Source organism: Barbatula barbatula, assembly GCF_947034865.1.
Source record: "Barbatula barbatula genome assembly, chromosome: 4".
In the NCBI taxonomy this organism is placed as follows: Eukaryota; Metazoa; Chordata; class Actinopteri; order Cypriniformes; family Nemacheilidae; genus Barbatula; species Barbatula barbatula.
The window spans coordinates 24,518,926-24,538,150 of record NC_136768.1 but is presented as its reverse complement, the minus strand read 5'-3'; the positions used below and the strand labels follow the sequence as shown (position 1 = coordinate 24,538,150).

Sequence of the window (19,225 nt, the reverse complement as noted above, 5' to 3'; positions counted from 1 at the left end):
GAGTTTTTGTCCCACCAGCTATGACATAAATCAATATTTTAAGGAAAGCAAACTACTTTTATCAGTGTTCCATTCATTAATGTATCTGTACATTTTCTGTTGAACATAAACAAGAATCTTGAGCAAGTTCAAATCTTTCTTCTTACCTTACCCGGATTCCCAACAATGGTAACATATCATAATAGGGATGATCTTAGTGGTTTCTCTTTAAACAGCCTGTCAACAGAAGCCATTATACTAATATAAAGTTTTAGCAGCGACAAAATATTTTAAAGGGCTTTTGAAGGTGTTTAATATTTCTCTCTTGGCTGCCTTTGCGGTCTTCGTTTAAAAAGGTTACTTGTGAAATTCATACATTTAAAGGAAAGCTAAGCGTCCTTTATTATTATTAAAGAACGGGTCCAGAAATATCTTGTACACATTATTATCCGCATAGAACTGGAAGATATATTATCTAATAATATTAATAATATTTAATGTAGGCCTATGATGTACTGCATTATGCGTTACCGCATGCTAAACAAGTGATTTTTACTTGTATTCAGAGGAAGAAAAGATAAGCAGTGTTCTCTCCCTGAGTATTATTTCGTCAAGCTCACCGATTTTCACTTTTATTCCTCCAATCCTTTCCTTCCCTTGGGGATATCCTGTGTGCCTGTGCCGCACTGCATATGTTCCCTGTAATGTTCTGATTTCGTGCTCACTGACTCCTGTCTTATCGCCTTAGCCATTTCTAGAAGGAGCTGATCTTTATCGCTCATTTCAATCCCGACGGCGACGCCAGAAATGCTTGTTGAAATAGGATACATGCAGTTATTTAAACACAAATCATATGGGGACACGGGATAATTTGTCTTATATTCAAGGTTAATTATATATCCATGTGGTGTTTTTGAATATGCTGTTTTAGTGTGAGGCAGTATTTATTTTGTGCGTTTTTGCTGTTGAAATGTTGCCACGTTTTGAAAGGCTGAGAATTGGAGCCCAGTACAATAGCAGTTATGTTTTACCAACATTTCTTGTTTGACAGAGAAACCATACTAGCTCTGTTCCAAAACCTACTGAACATGTCTTGGAGCCTTCTATGGCAGATTTTATCTTAACTGCAGTTCATTCTCCTTTGCAGAGGTTTTAGATTTGCCATCAGTAATGTTTTTTAAAGTTCGGGTCTGATGTTTCTATGCAAATTATAGCTTTTTTTGGTCTGGGGCACATTATTCAAGTTTTAACATTTATTTTAGGAAGGCATCTTACAAGGCTTTGGAACAGAGTTATTGTGTGCCCTACTCACTTCCTCCATCCTCATGAAGCTTTAGAAAGCCACTTCAACTGCATGCAACAGCCAGAAATTGTGCACCATCCCTAATTTTGCATATGCAAAACAATGCAAACAACCTATCGGCCATCCAGACTGACTACATTTACAATCAGCGGTTTTCTGCTTTGTCGTCCCCATCGCCATGTGATCTGGATGAAAAGATAATTGAATTTTCACTGCTTCATGCATACATTGATGTTGCCAGAGCCTTTTAAAAGCCTGTCCATGTGCAGTGCTCTGACTATGACCTGCCATGGTCCACTAGCACTCTGTGATATTAGACTGTGCTTAGACAAACGCACACAGGGCCTGAGTGCTTCTAATGCATCTCAATGTCTCACACACATACATGATCACACCTGCTGATGATAAAAGCGAAAGGGTCAGAGAGGGAAAGCGAGAGATACAAGTGTGCAAGTGAGTAGCGGGCGCAGGGGGCGTAAAGGGCATAGCCCAAACAGAATGATAGGCGAAGAAAAATGGAAACAGTGAGCTAAAGTGACACAGGAAAAGAGGAAAACTAAAATAACAGGCTTATGATCTGTGATGAGAGATCTGTGGTTCCTTATAAATATTTGCCTGAGCCTCTGAGACAGTACATCCACAACATGCTGTTCTGCACATATAACATACAGTATATGAATAAACCCTCCATAGCTTACGTGATCACTTCATAGCAAGTGGAGCTGGGGATGGAGGTGGGTTCGTGAAATTCGCTATAACAAACACTAGCCAAGATTTAAACGTAGTGCACCAAGCTTAATGGCTGCTGATACAGAAGGAACCAATCAACTGCGCCTTAAAGTAAAGTTATTGTGTCAGATTGGTTTAGAATTTAGGACTGCACCATCTAGAGTTTTATGCGAGAACTTTCTCTGTCATTTGTAATGTAAAGGTTTTGTTTTCCACCTTTTTGGCTATTGTATACACTTTCATGCTCTAGTTCTTGGAGAAGAATAATATCTATACAGTATAGGGCACTACTCTATTGTGGGATGGCTGAGGTAACAAAGACACTAAATGCTACTTTGAGCGGGACCAGAACAGTTAAAAATAAATGTACATTTTCATTGTGAAGAGTTTACGGGGCATTTAAGGAGTACCAGACATGTGGAATCTGCCATTGGATTTGATTTAATTTATATCGATAGTTACATTTTCAAAGGTATATGTTAATGCCCAGCCATAAAATGTGGGACAAATTTAATGTACAGAAAGGCATACAAACTATAGAAAATATGGCTTGATTACTCAAAATATATTTAGTGTCACTGGTAATATATAATAGTGTTTCACACAGTGCCAATATTTCACCCCACTGCAAATTTCATACACGAGATCATGGCCTGCCAATTGGTTTTAGAACACCAGTGCAGTAAAGAGCAGCGAATATACCTCATTGAGTGCCAATTACATGGATAACCCTAAACCAATTTTAATCCGAGATATAATTCATTCATTTTTTTATCTGAATTTGACTAATTTATCTAGATTTTTTCACACAGATAAACAGGTTTTCAGGTTATCCATCACACTAGACAGTCACGTATAGTAAATGGCTGAAAAACTAGCATTTTGTTGTACATGTAAACACACTCAGTGCTAGCTGCATGAATGTGTCTTCTGTCTTTGTGTGTCACATGTTGGGTGTCACAAGTCACTGTCTGTCCCACCCTCCCCCTACGTTGTCAGGTAACTTTCTCAAGTCCATCCTTGAATGGACAATAGCTTCCCAAAACAATCGCTTCATCTCTTTCTCTTTGCCCTGCTGGGCACAATTGAAAAGGGAGGGAGAGATTAATATTGACCCATCCCTAGGCCACGCCCCCTGATCTGGAGGACAAGGTCAAATGGTGCCTGGTCATCAGGCTGACTCTTCGTTTTCTCCTCCTTTCAGTAGTGAAGAGCCACCCTCCCCTCCTCCCACTGCGACACCATCCCATGGGGAAACTGTATCGCCCTCACCTTGCACCCCTGATACCAGCACTACCCAGCCAGAGATCCAGGTGACTCCTCAAGTTGCAGAAAGCACCAAATCATCTGTAGACGAAGGGGGGGGAGATGGAGACGGAGGTGGAGCTCAAGAGACAGGGAGTGCACAGGCGGACAAGGAACAGGTGGAGGCACAGGAAATAGAACAGGAAGAAGAAAAACCCCAGGTGCCTCAGCAACCACATCTGGAACAAGAGGAGGAGAAAAAAGAGACAGAGGAGCAAGAGAGGGAAGCAACATGTACGGGAGGTGTGGGAAGGAGGCCGAGCTTGCATCACACTGCATCACCAATCAGAGTACAGAGGAATGGAACGTGCAGCCACTCCACAACCTCGGACTATGAACTCTCGCTCGACCTCAAAAACAAGCAGGTAGGGAGCAAGGCACTGTGGGATTGTGGTCTTGGCTATGTGTGAGTATGTGATTCAGGCACAAGGATTGGCTGTTGTGCTTCTTATGGTTGCTTTGAGGTGGCTGAGTTTGAGGTTTAGGTGGCTCAGGGCAGTTGGACATTTTCAGGTTGATCATTCATCCTCATCTCATAAACATACATCACCATCTCCATCAGCTTTCTAATCTTTCAGTAGGCCAGCGTGGAATCTGGGCAGACTGTGGTGGAACACATGCAGAATTTGGTGGTTAAAGGTACAAAAAGTACAAGAAAATTGAATAAGACACAATTTACAATTTACATTTAGTCATATGCCAGACGCTTTTATTAATGGGACTTACAAAGTAGGGGGAAAAGCTTTAACTCCCATACTTATAAAGGTTTAACCACTAAATATGCCTCCCATTTTGTAGATACTGTATCATTATCTGTCCCCTGGATAATAATTGGTCCATTGTTTAAAAACTGACATTCATTTACTGTGCTCAAACTATTTTTTACTTCACGTTGGAAATTCCTTTACTCATGGCACAAAATACTGTTTCACTTATATTTGCCATAACTGGCAAATGCCTACAGCATGTTTACATAGACCATAGAAAAGTGAAAAACATTGGCTATAATATTAACGTTTTATAAATACAGTATACAAACATTGATTAATGTGGCATTGAGGGGTTCTGAACAATTTGCAGATTCCATGCAGGCCTACAGTACATGTCATTTTTATTGCAATGTGATGAGATATGTGCAATGCAAGAAGGATGAATTATCTGTGGCTATGTTGCTAAACCTAAATTGCTGATAAAATATATTTGCCAGTTATCATAAGCATGGTTCAGATACAAAGGCTGCTCAGAAAGGCTCTGCTCTTTGAAGAGACCATATTTTGGTCAAAATACAACAAATCCCAGAATGCACTGCAACAAGCTTTATGAACTAGTCATGTAGAAGAATGTTTAATAAAACTTGGTAATAACAAAGCGCCGATTTACCCCTTATTAAAATACCCTTTCACCCGATATGTTTCCTTTATTTATTTAATTTTATTAACTAATTTGTTGTTATTATGGCTGCAACCTACCATTCTTTCGGAATCAATTTCTATTGGCTTCACAGAATAAACATGTTGCTTTAAAGACAGAACAGAAAATGCCTACAGCCTCAGCCGATAGATTGGGTGGAACGGTTGTGTTTTCATAGTAACACAGAGGCTACCGACAAATCCACATTTTTTTTTCTTGCTGAATGTTTATATTGCAAATTGCGGTCCCTTATTTGTTATGCTGAGAACGATCTAAAGCTGCAGTGCAGTGTTTGCTATACCAAATAACTGTTCTGCCTTGAATATTAGAAGACTTTAGGCTTCAGAGAAAATGCGTACGAACATCAGAATTGGAAAAAAGATGGCAAATAAATATAACTTAATTATAAAAAATAACCAATTTCAGCTGCCTTAAAGTTTTAAGTGAATTAAAATTAGCTGTATGAGAAAAATGTAATTATATTGAACTGGCTTAAAAAATCGAGTCGTAAAATACCAGATTTTAAATCTATATTTAATTTATATATATTATATATATATACATTTATATTTAAGTTGACACATAAAGCAAATCTGATTTAAATTAAAAACTTAATGAAGCTGTTTAACTTAAGTTTTGAAGATTTTTTTACAGGGCAGTAAAGGCTAATTTGCACAGATAAAATAAAACGCAATGTAAATGACAATTTAGAAAGTTGGTGTTTGTTGGATCAGTGTGAATTCCTTAAAAATATATGTTGTTATATTTTAGAGAGCTACGTTTTTGCTATATACATGTAAAATAAGAAGAAAGAAATGACAAGAAATCTTTTTTTAAATAAACAAGATCCCAAGCCTATACTTATACGTTACAGTCCAGTATAACACAATGACATCCAGTATGAAATTGGTTAGTGGTATTTATAGCATTCATAAAAAATGATCATTTAATCATTATAAAGTGTGTACACAGATGTATTCGGGAGAAACTTATCACTCACAAATGTATTTTGTTTTAACAAATCTCTTTTTAGAACTCTAGCATCAAACTCACATTCACAGAGAATTGGACCGACGATAGAAGTTGTTTCATTCCTAGTTGTTTGAAATAACCTAGGTAGTCAGGTAGGATCACTGTCTAAATCAAGAAGGACATCAGAGGACAACCGACATTTTAGCCAATCACAGGTCACAGATGTATAGGCTATATCAGTAGCCATGGTGATGAATTCAAGAGGGGACGTTGTTCAATGAGGTTCTTTGTTGTAGTAGGGTCTTGTTTTTATGCCATAAAAGCAATAAAACAGAAAGGAATATAAGCCTGACCTGGGTTATAATAATTTATGCATGCCAGTGTTGCTGCTAGTATTTATTATTGTGACTGTATTGTCTACTGGTTTATAATAATACATTATTAATTCAATTACGTCTGCATGTGAAAGTGCACACATGGATATAATCACTGTAGGAGCTTATAGACGTATAAACATAGGGTTGCAATTGATTTGACTGTTACAGGTCTTATACCCTTACTTTTAAAAGACATTCCTGTCAATGTAATAGTATTTGTTGTTAAGAAGTTGAGTATATGCATTCACAAATCTCTGCGTGTCTGCGTTATACCATTGATCTTCTGTCTGTAGAGGTGTGAAATCTCTCCTGAAGCAGATAAGATTCTGAAGGTTGCGGATTAGTAGTAGAGAACACTAGTATCTTGCTCTCGTTCCCTGAGATGTGATCGCAGCACACACACAAATCCACACATTTTTTAAATATATAAACAGATGCACTGAAATGCAAATACTCTGATCAAAGTAATAGTGTCATTTTGTATATTTTATTTATTTATATACATACTTGTTTAAGTATTGATTGATTTATTGATTAACGGATTAGCCATTGAGGTTGCATTAGAAAAGTTATGTTTGCACTTTATTTGACAGTACGTGTACCTATAGTGTACTTACAGTGTATTTACCTAAGAAGGTATAAGGTATGGTGTAAGTTTAGGGTAGGTTCAGGGTTAGTACCTTGTTATTACCCAGTTATTATATTTACTGTAATTATTTACACAGTATGTACATGGGAAACAGGACTGTATAATAAAGTTCTACCATAGTACTATACTTTGGTACAATTTTGTTTATTTTTGGCATTTATATGTCTATAAATGAGCAATATTTATTATTTTTCTGTTACCTGAACAGAAAAATGCATGTTCATTTCTTTTATGATGCTTTAGTTCATCCAGGTGGGCCGAACAAGTTTTGGCTTCTTCTATTGTATAAATTAGGCTTACACATCTTAAACACACATTATTTGACTTGTTAGAACTACGTTTTATTTCTAATGCCAATTATAGGGAGGACTTCACTGACTGACCATCCTCAAAACCACTTCTAGAGAATTCCATTCCTCTGGCAGAATAATTGGTTTCTCAAGTGCTTCGGAGATTCCATGGAGGATATTGGTCTTTGGAGAACAAATTGAACACTGTTTATCTCTATGACCTTTGTTTTCAGGTACTGCAGAAAATCTGTAGTATGTGTTGCATTGCTACGAATTTCATCTTTCTATAATCACTCAGTTGAAATCCAGATTAATGAAAAATGAATGTTCGTGAGAAATGGGTTTATACACTATCTCAACCTTCCAGTTATAAATAGAACTAAATCCTCTCTGCAGAAACTTTCTTACAGTCTTTTCTGAAGCAGGAAAAAAGTACCCTTCTTTAAACTGCTGATGTTTAAAAAGTTTGAATTAGCAGATTTGATGACTGGGTGATAAGAGCAATGAAAACATCTTGGTTATGGATGTAACCTCAGTTCCCTAATGGAGGGAACGAGACGTTGTGTCGAACCAACAGATGGAGTTTGAAAATCAACTCTGATTTTACTTTTTAAAAGGCCTATGAAATTTGCGAATAAAAGGAAGATGGCGCGCCCATTCATTCACCTTTTGGTTCTGAGGAACCTGCGATGATAACCGTGTCGCTGCAGCGGGTGAAGCGTTGTGGCATGACGGACACAACCTCTCGTTCCCTCCATCAGGGAACTGAGGTAACATCCGTAACCCAGACGTTCCCTTTATGTCTGTCTCTCGACGTTCTGCCGAACCGACAGATGGGGTTCCTATACAAAATGCCTCAGCGCCGCGACCCTGACCGGCCTAGGCGAGTCATTGGTGCACTGCCATGAATCATGATCTTCCAGTGAAAAAGGTAAGGCAGCACTTGAATAAGGGCAAAGGTACAGAGTGCGGTCGAGAAGGATTAAACTTCCTTGCGCCCCTGAGGAATCTGATGACCAGGTCGTGCTGTCCCAGAAACTTGCAACCCTATCGTGATGTGCAGCAATGGCAGCAACATACACTTTAAGGGTGGATGGAGAGAGATTGCTCTCTAGCCTCTATTGAAGAAAGGACAGCAAGACACTGATAGCACAACTCTGTAAGTTTTCCCGGCGGGAAGCACACCAGGACGAGAAGAGGCGCCACTTGTAGGCAGAGAGGCACCTAGTGGCAGGAGCCCTGGCCTGAGTGATCGTCTCCCTGACCCCCAGGGACAGGCCACTCAGGATCTCCTCATCTCCAGAGGTCTCTTCCATGACCTGGATAGCGCTGGGGAGGAGTCTCCCCTCTCCGCGGAGCTTAACCTGCCAAGAGAGTTTGTCGTCTGTCTGGTTGAGGTTGCCCGGGATAAGAATGGCTCGCAGAGACATCACTCTCTGCTGACTTTAGAGGAGGAGGCGTTGGGGGAGTTGCAACATCTGCCGTGACCGTATGCCACCTTGTGGTTGATGTAGGCCACAGCAGCTGTGTTGTCTATGTGGAGCAGCACATGCTTGCCCTGAATGAGGGGTAGGAACCTCTTCAGGGCAAGTCAAGCAGCCAGCAACTCTAGGCAGTTGATGTGCCACTGCATGCCCATTGCACATCTCAGCCCCTGAAGTACGGGAGCATTCTCGCCTTGAACTGAGAGTGCCTCGAAACCTGGGCGGGCACTTGGTGAACTGAATCATGTAGCCGAGACGGATCGTCCTCACTAGCCACCTGGACGGCCTGGGGAGCTGTAACCAGGCCTCAAGACACTGCGTCAGACGAACTAGGGGAGTGATTGGTGCAGTGCCCCGGATAGGCAAGCGGTTCTGAAAATGTTCCTGCCTGAATACTCCCGACGACGCACCGTCACATGGAGAGTGCGGAGGGTAGCGGAATTGCCATGACGCTACGTTCAAATGTTAAAACCAATTTTTGTAAATCTTTGGAAATAAACTTGTTATAATCGTCTAAAAACTATCAGATCAAAAGTACATTTTTGTTTTTAGTATAAAGATCTGTAAAATTTTCAATATTTGGTGGCACTACGCGATTTGAAATTGAAGCTCCAAACTTATTTTAGTTAATGATCAGTCTCCTCTGAACTTTATGCCTAAACTTCACAATAGGTCCCAACACCTCCTAATGTCTGTCAAGTGAACTGTCAAGTGATTTCTGGTTGCGTACCAACATAAATATTACTACATTTATATGCTACATTAATGTACAATTTTGATGATGCCACGAGAGGACTTGTCCATCAGATTTTACAGTCTGAACTATACTGACGTGCAAAATGAGGCGAAATGCTACAAACTGTGATCCACTGACAGCAAAGCCAGCTCCCCCAGAGTGTGTCTCAGTGCTGATAATCTGGTTTTAGCGACTCTAGACACGATCTCTCAAAAGCTGATGGCTCTACAGATAACTACTGCTGCACCTCTTCGATGTGATTGCCTCTTTATGCTAATGAAAGCATGCCTAACCTCCCAATGAGACCTTTGATTATCCTGTCTTATGTTGATGGCCTCATAAATATACATGTATCCTTGAGATACAAATCAATGCAAATGAGAGAGTAGTGTCAGGCACCAAATATGAACAGATATGTGATAGTAAGCGATTGCATCTACAGAATGGCCTTTTTCAGACAATCCTCTTTGATAACAATAGTGTGCCCGAACACAATCTCTTGACAATTCTTCTTCTGTATGACAAGCGAGTGTCAGAAGCATATTTTTCATAACACGCCATCTAATGTCAGGGAGTGAATTTGCACGTTCACTTGGCTCATTTCCAATGAAAATCGCTTGGGAATGAACGCCGAAAAATGTGCCTAAAAACACTGCCGATCAGCTCCAAAAAGTGCATTAATCGGTCAAAGAACGGCTCAACATTGCTCTGTGGTCTTAACAAAGGTCTTCTAAAGAGAATTGACGCGTTTGTTTAAGAAAAATATCCAAATTGACAGCACTTTTAACGTTAATGTCTAGCTTCTGATATCCCTCTGCTACGCATAGACCAGTGGCTTCTATTGTCCAGCAAAGGAAGGTGACGAAAGCTCTCGCACAGAGGAGACGCTATCCTTTTGAAACAAAATGGGAATTAACGACACGCCTGCGTCATTGTCGGAAAACAAGCCTCTGTGCAGCAGAGGGATAAAAGAAGCTAGACATTATCATTAATAGCGTTGTCAATATGGATATTTCTCTTAAACAAACGCATCGATTCACTTCAGAAGACCTTTCAGAAGAAGACGGAGCCGTGTCAAGCCGTTCTTTGATCAATCGATGCACTTTTTGGAGCTTCAAAAAGGTGCCCCCCATTCTACCACTTGGAAGTAAAAGGATACATGGTAATATAACTCCGACTGCATTATTCTTCAGGAAGGAAGTCATATTTAGTAAAACATGGGACAATTTAGTTTTTTGGCTGAAAAATCCCTTTAAGGTATCCACCTTACAATCATCATTTTTGATAATTCAGCAATTGTTCCTTATGAAAATTTGCAGACATTCATGTTTCTGTTTATGTCTTTAGGTCACCAAAAGAGTATTTCCAATTGGGCACCAAATTATTTTGACAATAGAGCAGCATTTTTCTTGACAGCAGCCTCCAACACCTTTTTAGTGTTTTTATTTGGATATACTGTATATGTGTCATTTCTATACCTTGTTGGTAAAGAACTGGGCTTGGACACAGTGCTGATCCAGCTGTCAGGTTTGATTTGTCTAGGTTGAGTTGACAGAGAGCAGTGTCATCGCTATACCCCTTTCTTTTACGGCTGTAGTGGTTCCGGAATGATATCTCTCCTCTGCTCTGCTAAGTGAAGTGATCGGAAACAGACCTGACAGCTGGCTAATGGGTGAATTTGCAGCAGGGCTGCATTTGTTACATGATTTCTTGTCGTTTTGTCTCCTGCTCAGACCTTCATTCAGTATCCAGTTTTATTTTCAGCATATTCCATTCATTTTACCACACCTCAGGACTATAAAGAAGATATTTTCTACGTCCAACATTCCAGTTAATCTATTTTCTGTATTGTTTTATTTCCAATTTATGGGTTGTCTCATTAGGTTTCCTTCACTAACAAATATTATAATTGATTCATATTTCTTTTTTGCAGCTATGCAAAAATCACAAGCTCCTTGTAGCTTTAGAAGTGGAATGTGGAATGTGTTAATATAAATTCTTAAAATTTTTTCGCAGTAACACATTTTTAGTAGAATAAAATTTAAAGTTGTTTATAGCTTTACAATTGCTCACTTAACATATAGAGATGGTTTGGGCCAAGAAATACTGTGGGACTACTGATTTAATCAGCATTTGAATGACATTAATGTACATGTTTATCTGACATTTTGCAGAAAAAACTTTTGTTTTCTGTAGCTCAGTGGTAAGAGCATGGCGCTAGCAACGCAGAGGTCGTGGGTTCAATCCCAGTGATTACACATACACAGAAAGAGAACTTAATCCTCTCTACAGAAACTTTCTAACAGTCACAGGATATAAAGTTTAGCATGTTTACGTTTACTTGTATAGTATCGTGCAATGTCATTTGGATAAAAGCTAAATGCTTAAAAATAAAAAACAATAACTAATTATTATTATTAAATACTTTTTAATAAATGAGACCTTTTGTTTCACCCATACTGTTATTTTTCTTGTTTACCTCAAGTTTAGAAATATGTACTCTTTGCTAACATTGGTAATGTCCTTGGTTTATTCACCATCATATTTCAAACTACCGGCAGTGCATAAAAATGGATACAATCTTGGCTAATCGAACCTCCTTGGCTAATCTAACCTCATCCTGGGTCATGGCCAACACTGCTTTTTATCTCTGGCTTTCGAGAAACGTCTATGTGTGAGCAATTTGTTAAAAAACTTTTGGGAATTATTGCCCCTATTCTGTCATTTCATGGCTCACGTTCTGAAGAGAGGCCGCATTGATATGTTTCCACACCAGGGGGGTTTGCTAAAGCTTCATTACAATGGAGCAGTGGCATTTATATGCATCTATCAATCTATTGCACAAAAATACCGTGTAATGTGTAGATTAGCCAAATTCATGGGTTTGATTCCCAGGGGATTGTCAATAGTCAGAAACAAATATATAATACTATGCACTTTGGATAAAAGCATCTGCCAAATGCAAAAATGTAAATGTCTGTGCTAATTCAGGCTAGTTTAGGTCGTCACCATACTGTTTACCAGCAAAAAAACTATGCAGTATGTCTGCACTTATAGAGAAAGGCAGGTTGACGACTGTTCACAAATGAAGGAAGTAGGTTTCCTAGCTCATTGCTTCCTCTGATAAGAAACTCACAGTCACTTGGAGCCTAGGTCCTATTCAAAGAGAACTTAATATTCCCCAGACATATCGCTCCTTTCCCACCTAGTCCGAGACAAATGTAGATTGTTGAGATAAGATGGCTTTTTGGTGTTATTCAAACTTCTTTCAGGGTGTTTGAATCTGACAGGGATTGCATCAACTCACTCACTCTTATCACTCGGTTTTAAATGGCAGGACTTTAATGACCTCTAACCCAAGCTCACCCACGAAAGGACAAGATCAGTGACAGTTGATGGAAGCACAAAGGGAAAATATCAGGTGAAATTAAGCTTTTGGTATCAGCTAGGGAGTATAAAATAGTTTGGGAAAATTCCAGACAGAATCTTTGAGTGACAGATTAAATTACTCAACTTGTCACCTTGGAGAGTAGCATTGGAACTCTTGATGAAATCATATGTAGTTCTCACAAATGTGATATTTGTATGTGTCTTGACATGAAACCACAGGCAAAGTTTAATGTACATAAATGCATAGTCGAGCCTATAGGCTAGAACTATGACAGACGATCGGAAAGTCTAATGCAACCTTTGGTCAAATCAGAGTTTGATTGTGATGACTACGGTTTCATCTGCTGTCTAACCATTTCATCAAATGTCACAGATCATTTCACCACAATTAATTTAATTTAATGCGGGTAGCAGACTAGTAATGTCTCCACTATATATGCGGTCTAATTAACCCCATTCATACTTCACAAATGAGCATGATACACTTTGAGCATCAAGACTATTAAGTCCTTTTTATGGTCGGGTAATTGCTTTGGATGCTGCATCCAGTGTATTGACACTTATTGGCAAATTATATTAAGGGTTTACGCATGAAAGGCATTCAGCAAGTGGGAGACTGGAAAATTGGTTTGTCTCAGGATGTCATGATATTTAGATATCTCTGATTAGTCTTTGTTATTGATTAGAGCATTTCATTCTTGCGTTCAGATCTTGCTTGTATTAGTCATAACTGGTCGTTATCTCAATTTGTTTTCCTTCTCTTACTTTTCAGATCGAAATGTTAGAGCACAAATATGGGGGCCACCTCATCTCACGCCGTGCCGCCTGCAAAATCCAGACGGCCTTCCGCCAATACCAGCTCAGCAAAAACTTTGAGAAGATACGAAACTCCCTCCTTGAAAGTCGTTTGCCACGGCGTATCTCCCTGCGAAAGGTGCGCGTGCAAAACACAGAGGGGATCTCGGCTGAACGGGCACTGGCTGAAGGCTGTAATCTTGCAAGTATCCCGCTGGTCCGGTCCCCATCCCTGCCAAACACAGTGGGCGGCACTCTAACTGACCTGGAGGATTCCTTCAATGAGCAAGTCCAGTCCCTTGCCAAATCAATTGATGATGCGCTCAGCAATTGGAGCATGAAAACTATGTGTTCTCTTCAAGAAAATTTTGGTACAGTTGGTGGCAAATCTGGGATGACGGGGACAGTCCGAGAAGGTGACCCCATAAACCCTCTAACACTTCAGAGTGGAACCATCCCAATAGACAACTCCGAGAATGTGACCCGTAGTGCCAGCAAGCTAATGATGGCCTTCCGGGACGTGACTGTTCAAATTGATAGCCAGAACTATCGCATGTCCTCTTCGGTTATGGAATCCTCCACTTCAGTCTCTCTTGGTAATTGTGTTCAGCAGGGAGCCACAATTACGGAGAGCCTACAGCAATCTCCAGTTTACGATGCAAAGGAACAACCGCCACTAGGACATCCACCGCCGCCACCACCTCCACAGGATCCAGCTACTGTACCTCTAGAGCTGGATTCTGAGGAAGTACCAGATGGCGACTTCCCAGCCCCTCCACCGAGTGAGGAGGAATTTGGGGAGGAGCCGTCAACTCTGTTGTTTGAGGAAAAAGAATCTCCACAAGCAACCATTCCGGCACAGACAGTAATAACCTCTGATACCTTGTCTCCGCCAGAGGTTGCAGATACGCTGGTCACCCCAACTGTGGAGGTTCTAGAAGCTAAACGTATTGAATCAGACCTTGCGGACAACAGCTCAGAACAGATGAGCAGTAGCAGTACATCCACTTCAGCACGCTCTGCTTCAGAGGTCTCATCCAAAGAGGCTCTGCAGGCTATGATCCTGAGCTTGCCAAGATACCAATGCGAGAACCCAGTTAGTTGCAAATCTCCGACCCTCTCCACTGATGTCATGCGGAAACGCCTGTATCGTATTGGTCTCAACCTCTTCAACATGTAAGTACCTCTCTTGTCCAACCAGAAGGGTCCTTAAACCCTTAGATTTACAGTACTACTTACATTCTGCTCATCAATTCAAGTTTTTTGGTGTTTTTTTCTCACACTTCATTAAGCTTTTCTCACCTACGTCTCTCTTATTTCCCCCCCTTTCTTATATCATTGCCATCATCCAGTTTTATCTCCAGCTGTGCCTAACACCCCTCCCTGATGCCTGTCAGCTTAAGTTTGTCTGACCTTATAAATAGCACTCTTTTTATTCAAAGTGCAGTCTCATTCTCCTTCCCCTAATGTCATCTTGCTCCAGTGCACACATGCAGACATGTGATTTTAGGCAAGTTCAGGCATTGCACAATAATGTCTAGCTCACTGAAATTAAGGGAAATACAGTTATTTATCACCTGTGTATTAGCAAGATAGAGAGGAAAACAATGAAAAATAGAGGATACAAACATAGAGATACAGCACTGAAGGTAATCTCTTAAAGATAAAGGTGCTTCACGATGCCATAGAATAACCTTTTTGGTCTACTAAATGGTTACATAATGAACCTTTAACATCCTAATAACCTTTCGGTTTCACAAAGGGTTGTTTGTGGCCATAAAACGTTCTTCAGATTATACAAAGCAAGAAAGAGATGGTTATTTAAAGAACCTGACTGAATGGTTCTTTGTGGAACCAAAAATAGTTCTTCTATGGCATTGCTGTGAAGAACCTTTAAAGCATCTTTATTTTTAAGAGTGTATGTGCCATCTGGTTAGAATGTCATAATTTTAACCTACATGCTTTAAAGGTTTCCTGAATGCATGTTTTTAATAAATAATAAAAAAGTCTTATTAAGAACCAACACTGGGATGCTATTTGCAGTTTTATTTAATAGTGCCATTTTTACTATTTATTACAAGTTAAGATCTCTGTTGTATCCTGCATCCACGTTGTTAGTTCCACTTCACTGTTTTCTAAATACCTTCTAACGAGTTTCCTCATTTCACAGAAACACGAATCTGATATTATTTTTAATAGAATTTTTTTTTATTTCCACATAATGGATTTTATTCAAATTATGTAACATTAATGTCATCTTTGTTTACAATTAAGGAACAGTCGTCTCTAGTGTTCATGCATGACTGCAATATGGCACACCAATAAAATCTGATTATTGTTTTGATTCACCTTCAGAATTCAGATGCGATATAAAGTATGCGTGTGTTTTGAGTAATTGTATCAAAAGTTTTAGAATCTAAGATACAAAAGTGAATGGGGTAATTGAGATCTCTATAAATGGCTGTCAAAAAGTGGTCAAATTCACTAAATGCACGTGCTGTGCATACAGTCAATAGTAGCATTTTATTTAAAACACATATTTTAAAAAAGTACCTTGAAACACTTCTGATTATACATTTCCATATTTTTATGTTTTCATTTCACTTACACGCACCCTTCCCACCAAGGACATTTTTCTGCATAGCTAAAGAAATGCGACTCCATTTATCAATCGTGTAGGCTTTAGTTCTGCAGTGTCACAGGTCTACAGATTAAAAGTCTGCTCCCACCTTTCTATTCTCTCATATGCAGCCTAAGATTACCCTGAGAGAGAGAGAGTTTGATAAAACCTCTGTATGCCCAAACATTACCAAGGTGCATTAAGTGGATATGTCATAAATCGTGGTGTGAAATGCATTCTGACTTTCGACAAATTCAACAAATCGAGCTTGCATACAGTAGTTTGAAGATAACGTACAGTTTATTTCTCTTAGAAATTAGAAAGTAAAAAGGTTATGTCTACTTAAATATAAATCAATTTGGTCACACTTTACATTAAGTTACCCTTTATGAAGCATTTAAAAATGCGGTCATTTATAAATGCATTATAAAGCAGTTATAACTGCACCACTGAAAAGGGCAGGTATAAGAAAAACAGCATAACTTAACTGTAGTTCAGTGATTAGAGCATGGCACTAGCAATGCCAAGGTTGTGGGTTCGAACCCAGGGATTGCACATACTGTATAGTACAATGCAAAGTTGCTTGGTATAAAAGCGTCTGCCAAATGTGCCTAACACCCCTCCCTGATGCCTGTCAGCTTAAGTTTGTCTGACCTTATAAATAGCACTCTTTTTATTCAAAGTGCAGTCTCAGTCTCGGTCCTAGACAGTTAGTGATTTTTTTCTAGTCATTGTCAAAACGCAAGAAAACAAAACGTGCTACCTAGCATTAATAATGAGGTCAGGGTGATCTCTCTGCCGCCTCCTAAGCTCCGCCCACAAAAACGTGTCACAATGTTTACTAACAGTAAAGGCGACTATAGTCTCTGTCAAGAGAAGATTAAAGTCCCGGTGAAATAAAAAATGACAATGCCTATTTTTAAAATCTGAAGATGCTATTCCGTCCTGTAATGATTATCCATCATAAATAACGTATGTTAGACGACTTGGGCGGAGCATACGTTAACTCCTCCCCTTCAACTCTCAGGCTGCTGTCAGTTTTATTTCAAAATTCAACGGCTGTTTTAATACATACAATGAAAAAAATCGCAGATAAAGATGAAAGCCACGCCCACTATTTGTCTGTTTCAAAATTCCATTTAACTCAAAAATGCATCAAAATACAGAAGTAAAGTCAGAACTGATGGCCTAATGTGCAGTGCTCTGATGGCACGTTTGCGCTTTGGGCAACCCGAGTTCGAGTCCCGGCTCGTGATCCCGACCCCACCCCCTTTCTCCCCCACTTTGCTTCCTGTCCTCTCTCCCATTTCACTATCTCAATAAATGTGATAAATGCCAAAAATAAATCTTAAAAAGTAAAATTAATCGCAACTTCCGGTTCACGGGGACTAGGAACCAGTAAAGAAAGAAATGAGTTTTATCCTTAATTCTGCGTACACAACCAATGACCTGGCAGAGAGACTGTCATTTGTAATCCTTACAGCGAGAGCTATGATCTAAAGATTGAGTTAATTAAAAGTTATTTATCAACTATAGAAAGGTTCTGTTTACGTATATATGGTAACATACAGTATATGACAAATATGTCTCTTAACTTCAATGTATCTATTAATCTATTAATTTTCCACCAATACCACGTGAAACCTTTTTTTGCACGTTCTCTGCGGCGGAAATGATTCAAGTTCATGACGAGGTCATGACGTCATGATCCCAGGAAGAAGAGACCTGTAGTTCCCTTTAGCTGTTATGTTGTCCTTAAAAAGCATTTTTTATTAAAGAGAATATCTTCCTTTGCAGTGAACTTTGTAGACATTTTATATTTATTTTATACACAGACAGCAACATTATACACTAACTACACTGTAAAAGATCCCCAGAAAGGGGACATTTTATTTCCGTAAAATAAAATAAATTTTCTTCTAAAGTAACATAAAATTCAAAAAATGCATACAATTTTCTTAATTTTTTTGTGTAAATTTGTGCTAAATTTTACTCGGTGTAAAAACATGACATATGAAAATTAAGTAAAATTTACTTTTAAAGTTTTTGTTAAAGTTAAATGTAGTAACCAAAATTTGACCAAATCCTATAGTGATCTTTACAGTCTATGTTGAATTCATAAAATAGTTTATCTAACCGTTCCACATGAGCAGGGTAATAATTTTTTCGTTTTAGGGGGAACTCTGGAACTCTTTTAAAGAACTTTGAAACTCTGAAAGAGTGCTATCGACAATCTCTGTTTACGCACTTTTAACACAACTAGTCTCTCCCACATCACCTCAAATACCCTGGCAGATAAGGACAAGCCAATTTTTAATCAAATTGATGTGCTTCAAGTGAGTGAGAGGGAGGGCTGTCATTAGTTCCAGCAGTGTGCTTTCTGCAGGATAAAACCTGTGACAGCTCCGACCTGAATCTCAAGCAGGTGTGTGTGTGTGCTCTGGGATGAGACGCTAGGCTGAAATCTGAGTTTGTATTAACGGAGAGATTTGGGTACTGGAATGCGCTTTCCCTAAATAGGTAATTAAGAAAGGAGGGGGGTTATGGGGGCTCTGTGGGTGTGTTGGAACGAGACATGTTAAGGACAAATAGAGGACATTGAAGCATGAACGAAGAACGGCTTGTGATTGGAGTGAGTAAACCTCCCTAAATTGAGTTTTCACCCGGGTCGTGAACGGAATACGAATTGTAGGTTTTGGAAAGTCATTTGTAAAAACAATACAATAAACTATAGTTACATGTGATTTTCTTACTTTCTACAAAGACAAAAGAAGATATTTTGAAAAATGTTGGTAACCAAAAACCGTTTATAGTGAGGTAGGCGGGACGAGAGCCGGGATTCGAGGCGTCAGCTGTCTCGTATCACAGAGGAGATCGGGAGCATAAGAGGACGAGCGACCGGACCGTCAGTGAGAGAGGACCAGGCCTGGATTTTATGTTATGGTTTGTGTGTGTCGCCGGAAGTCGTCCGTGAGGGGTGATTTACGTTTTTATTCATTAATTAAAAGTTGTTTTCTGTTCGCCGGTTCCCGCCTCCTTCCTTCCATTTATTGAACTATGTTACACCCTTGTTCCCCATTGACTTCTACTGTATGGACATAAGCCATTTGGGACCAACGGTTTTCTGACTTTTTCAAAATATCTTATTTTGTTTTGCGGAAGAAAGTCATGCAGGTTTGAATTGAA

The 19,225-nt window shown here is 39.3% G+C and overlaps 1 protein-coding gene across 1 annotated transcript in view; it reads left to right on the top strand.

Annotated features, from left to right (window-relative positions):
• Positions 1 to 19,225, top strand: part of iqsec3a (IQ motif and Sec7 domain ArfGEF 3a) — a gene marked incomplete at its 3' end in the record, with an annotated part of 85,382 nt that overhangs the window by 43,632 nt on the left and 22,525 nt on the right. Inside the window, exons 3-4 of the mRNA XM_079453982.1 lie at positions 3,219 to 3,681; positions 13,397 to 14,595. Of these exons, the coding sequence (XP_079310108.1) occupies positions 3,219 to 3,681; positions 13,397 to 14,595 (1,662 nt within the window). The remainder of the gene's footprint in view (positions 1 to 3,218; positions 3,682 to 13,396; positions 14,596 to 19,225) is intronic.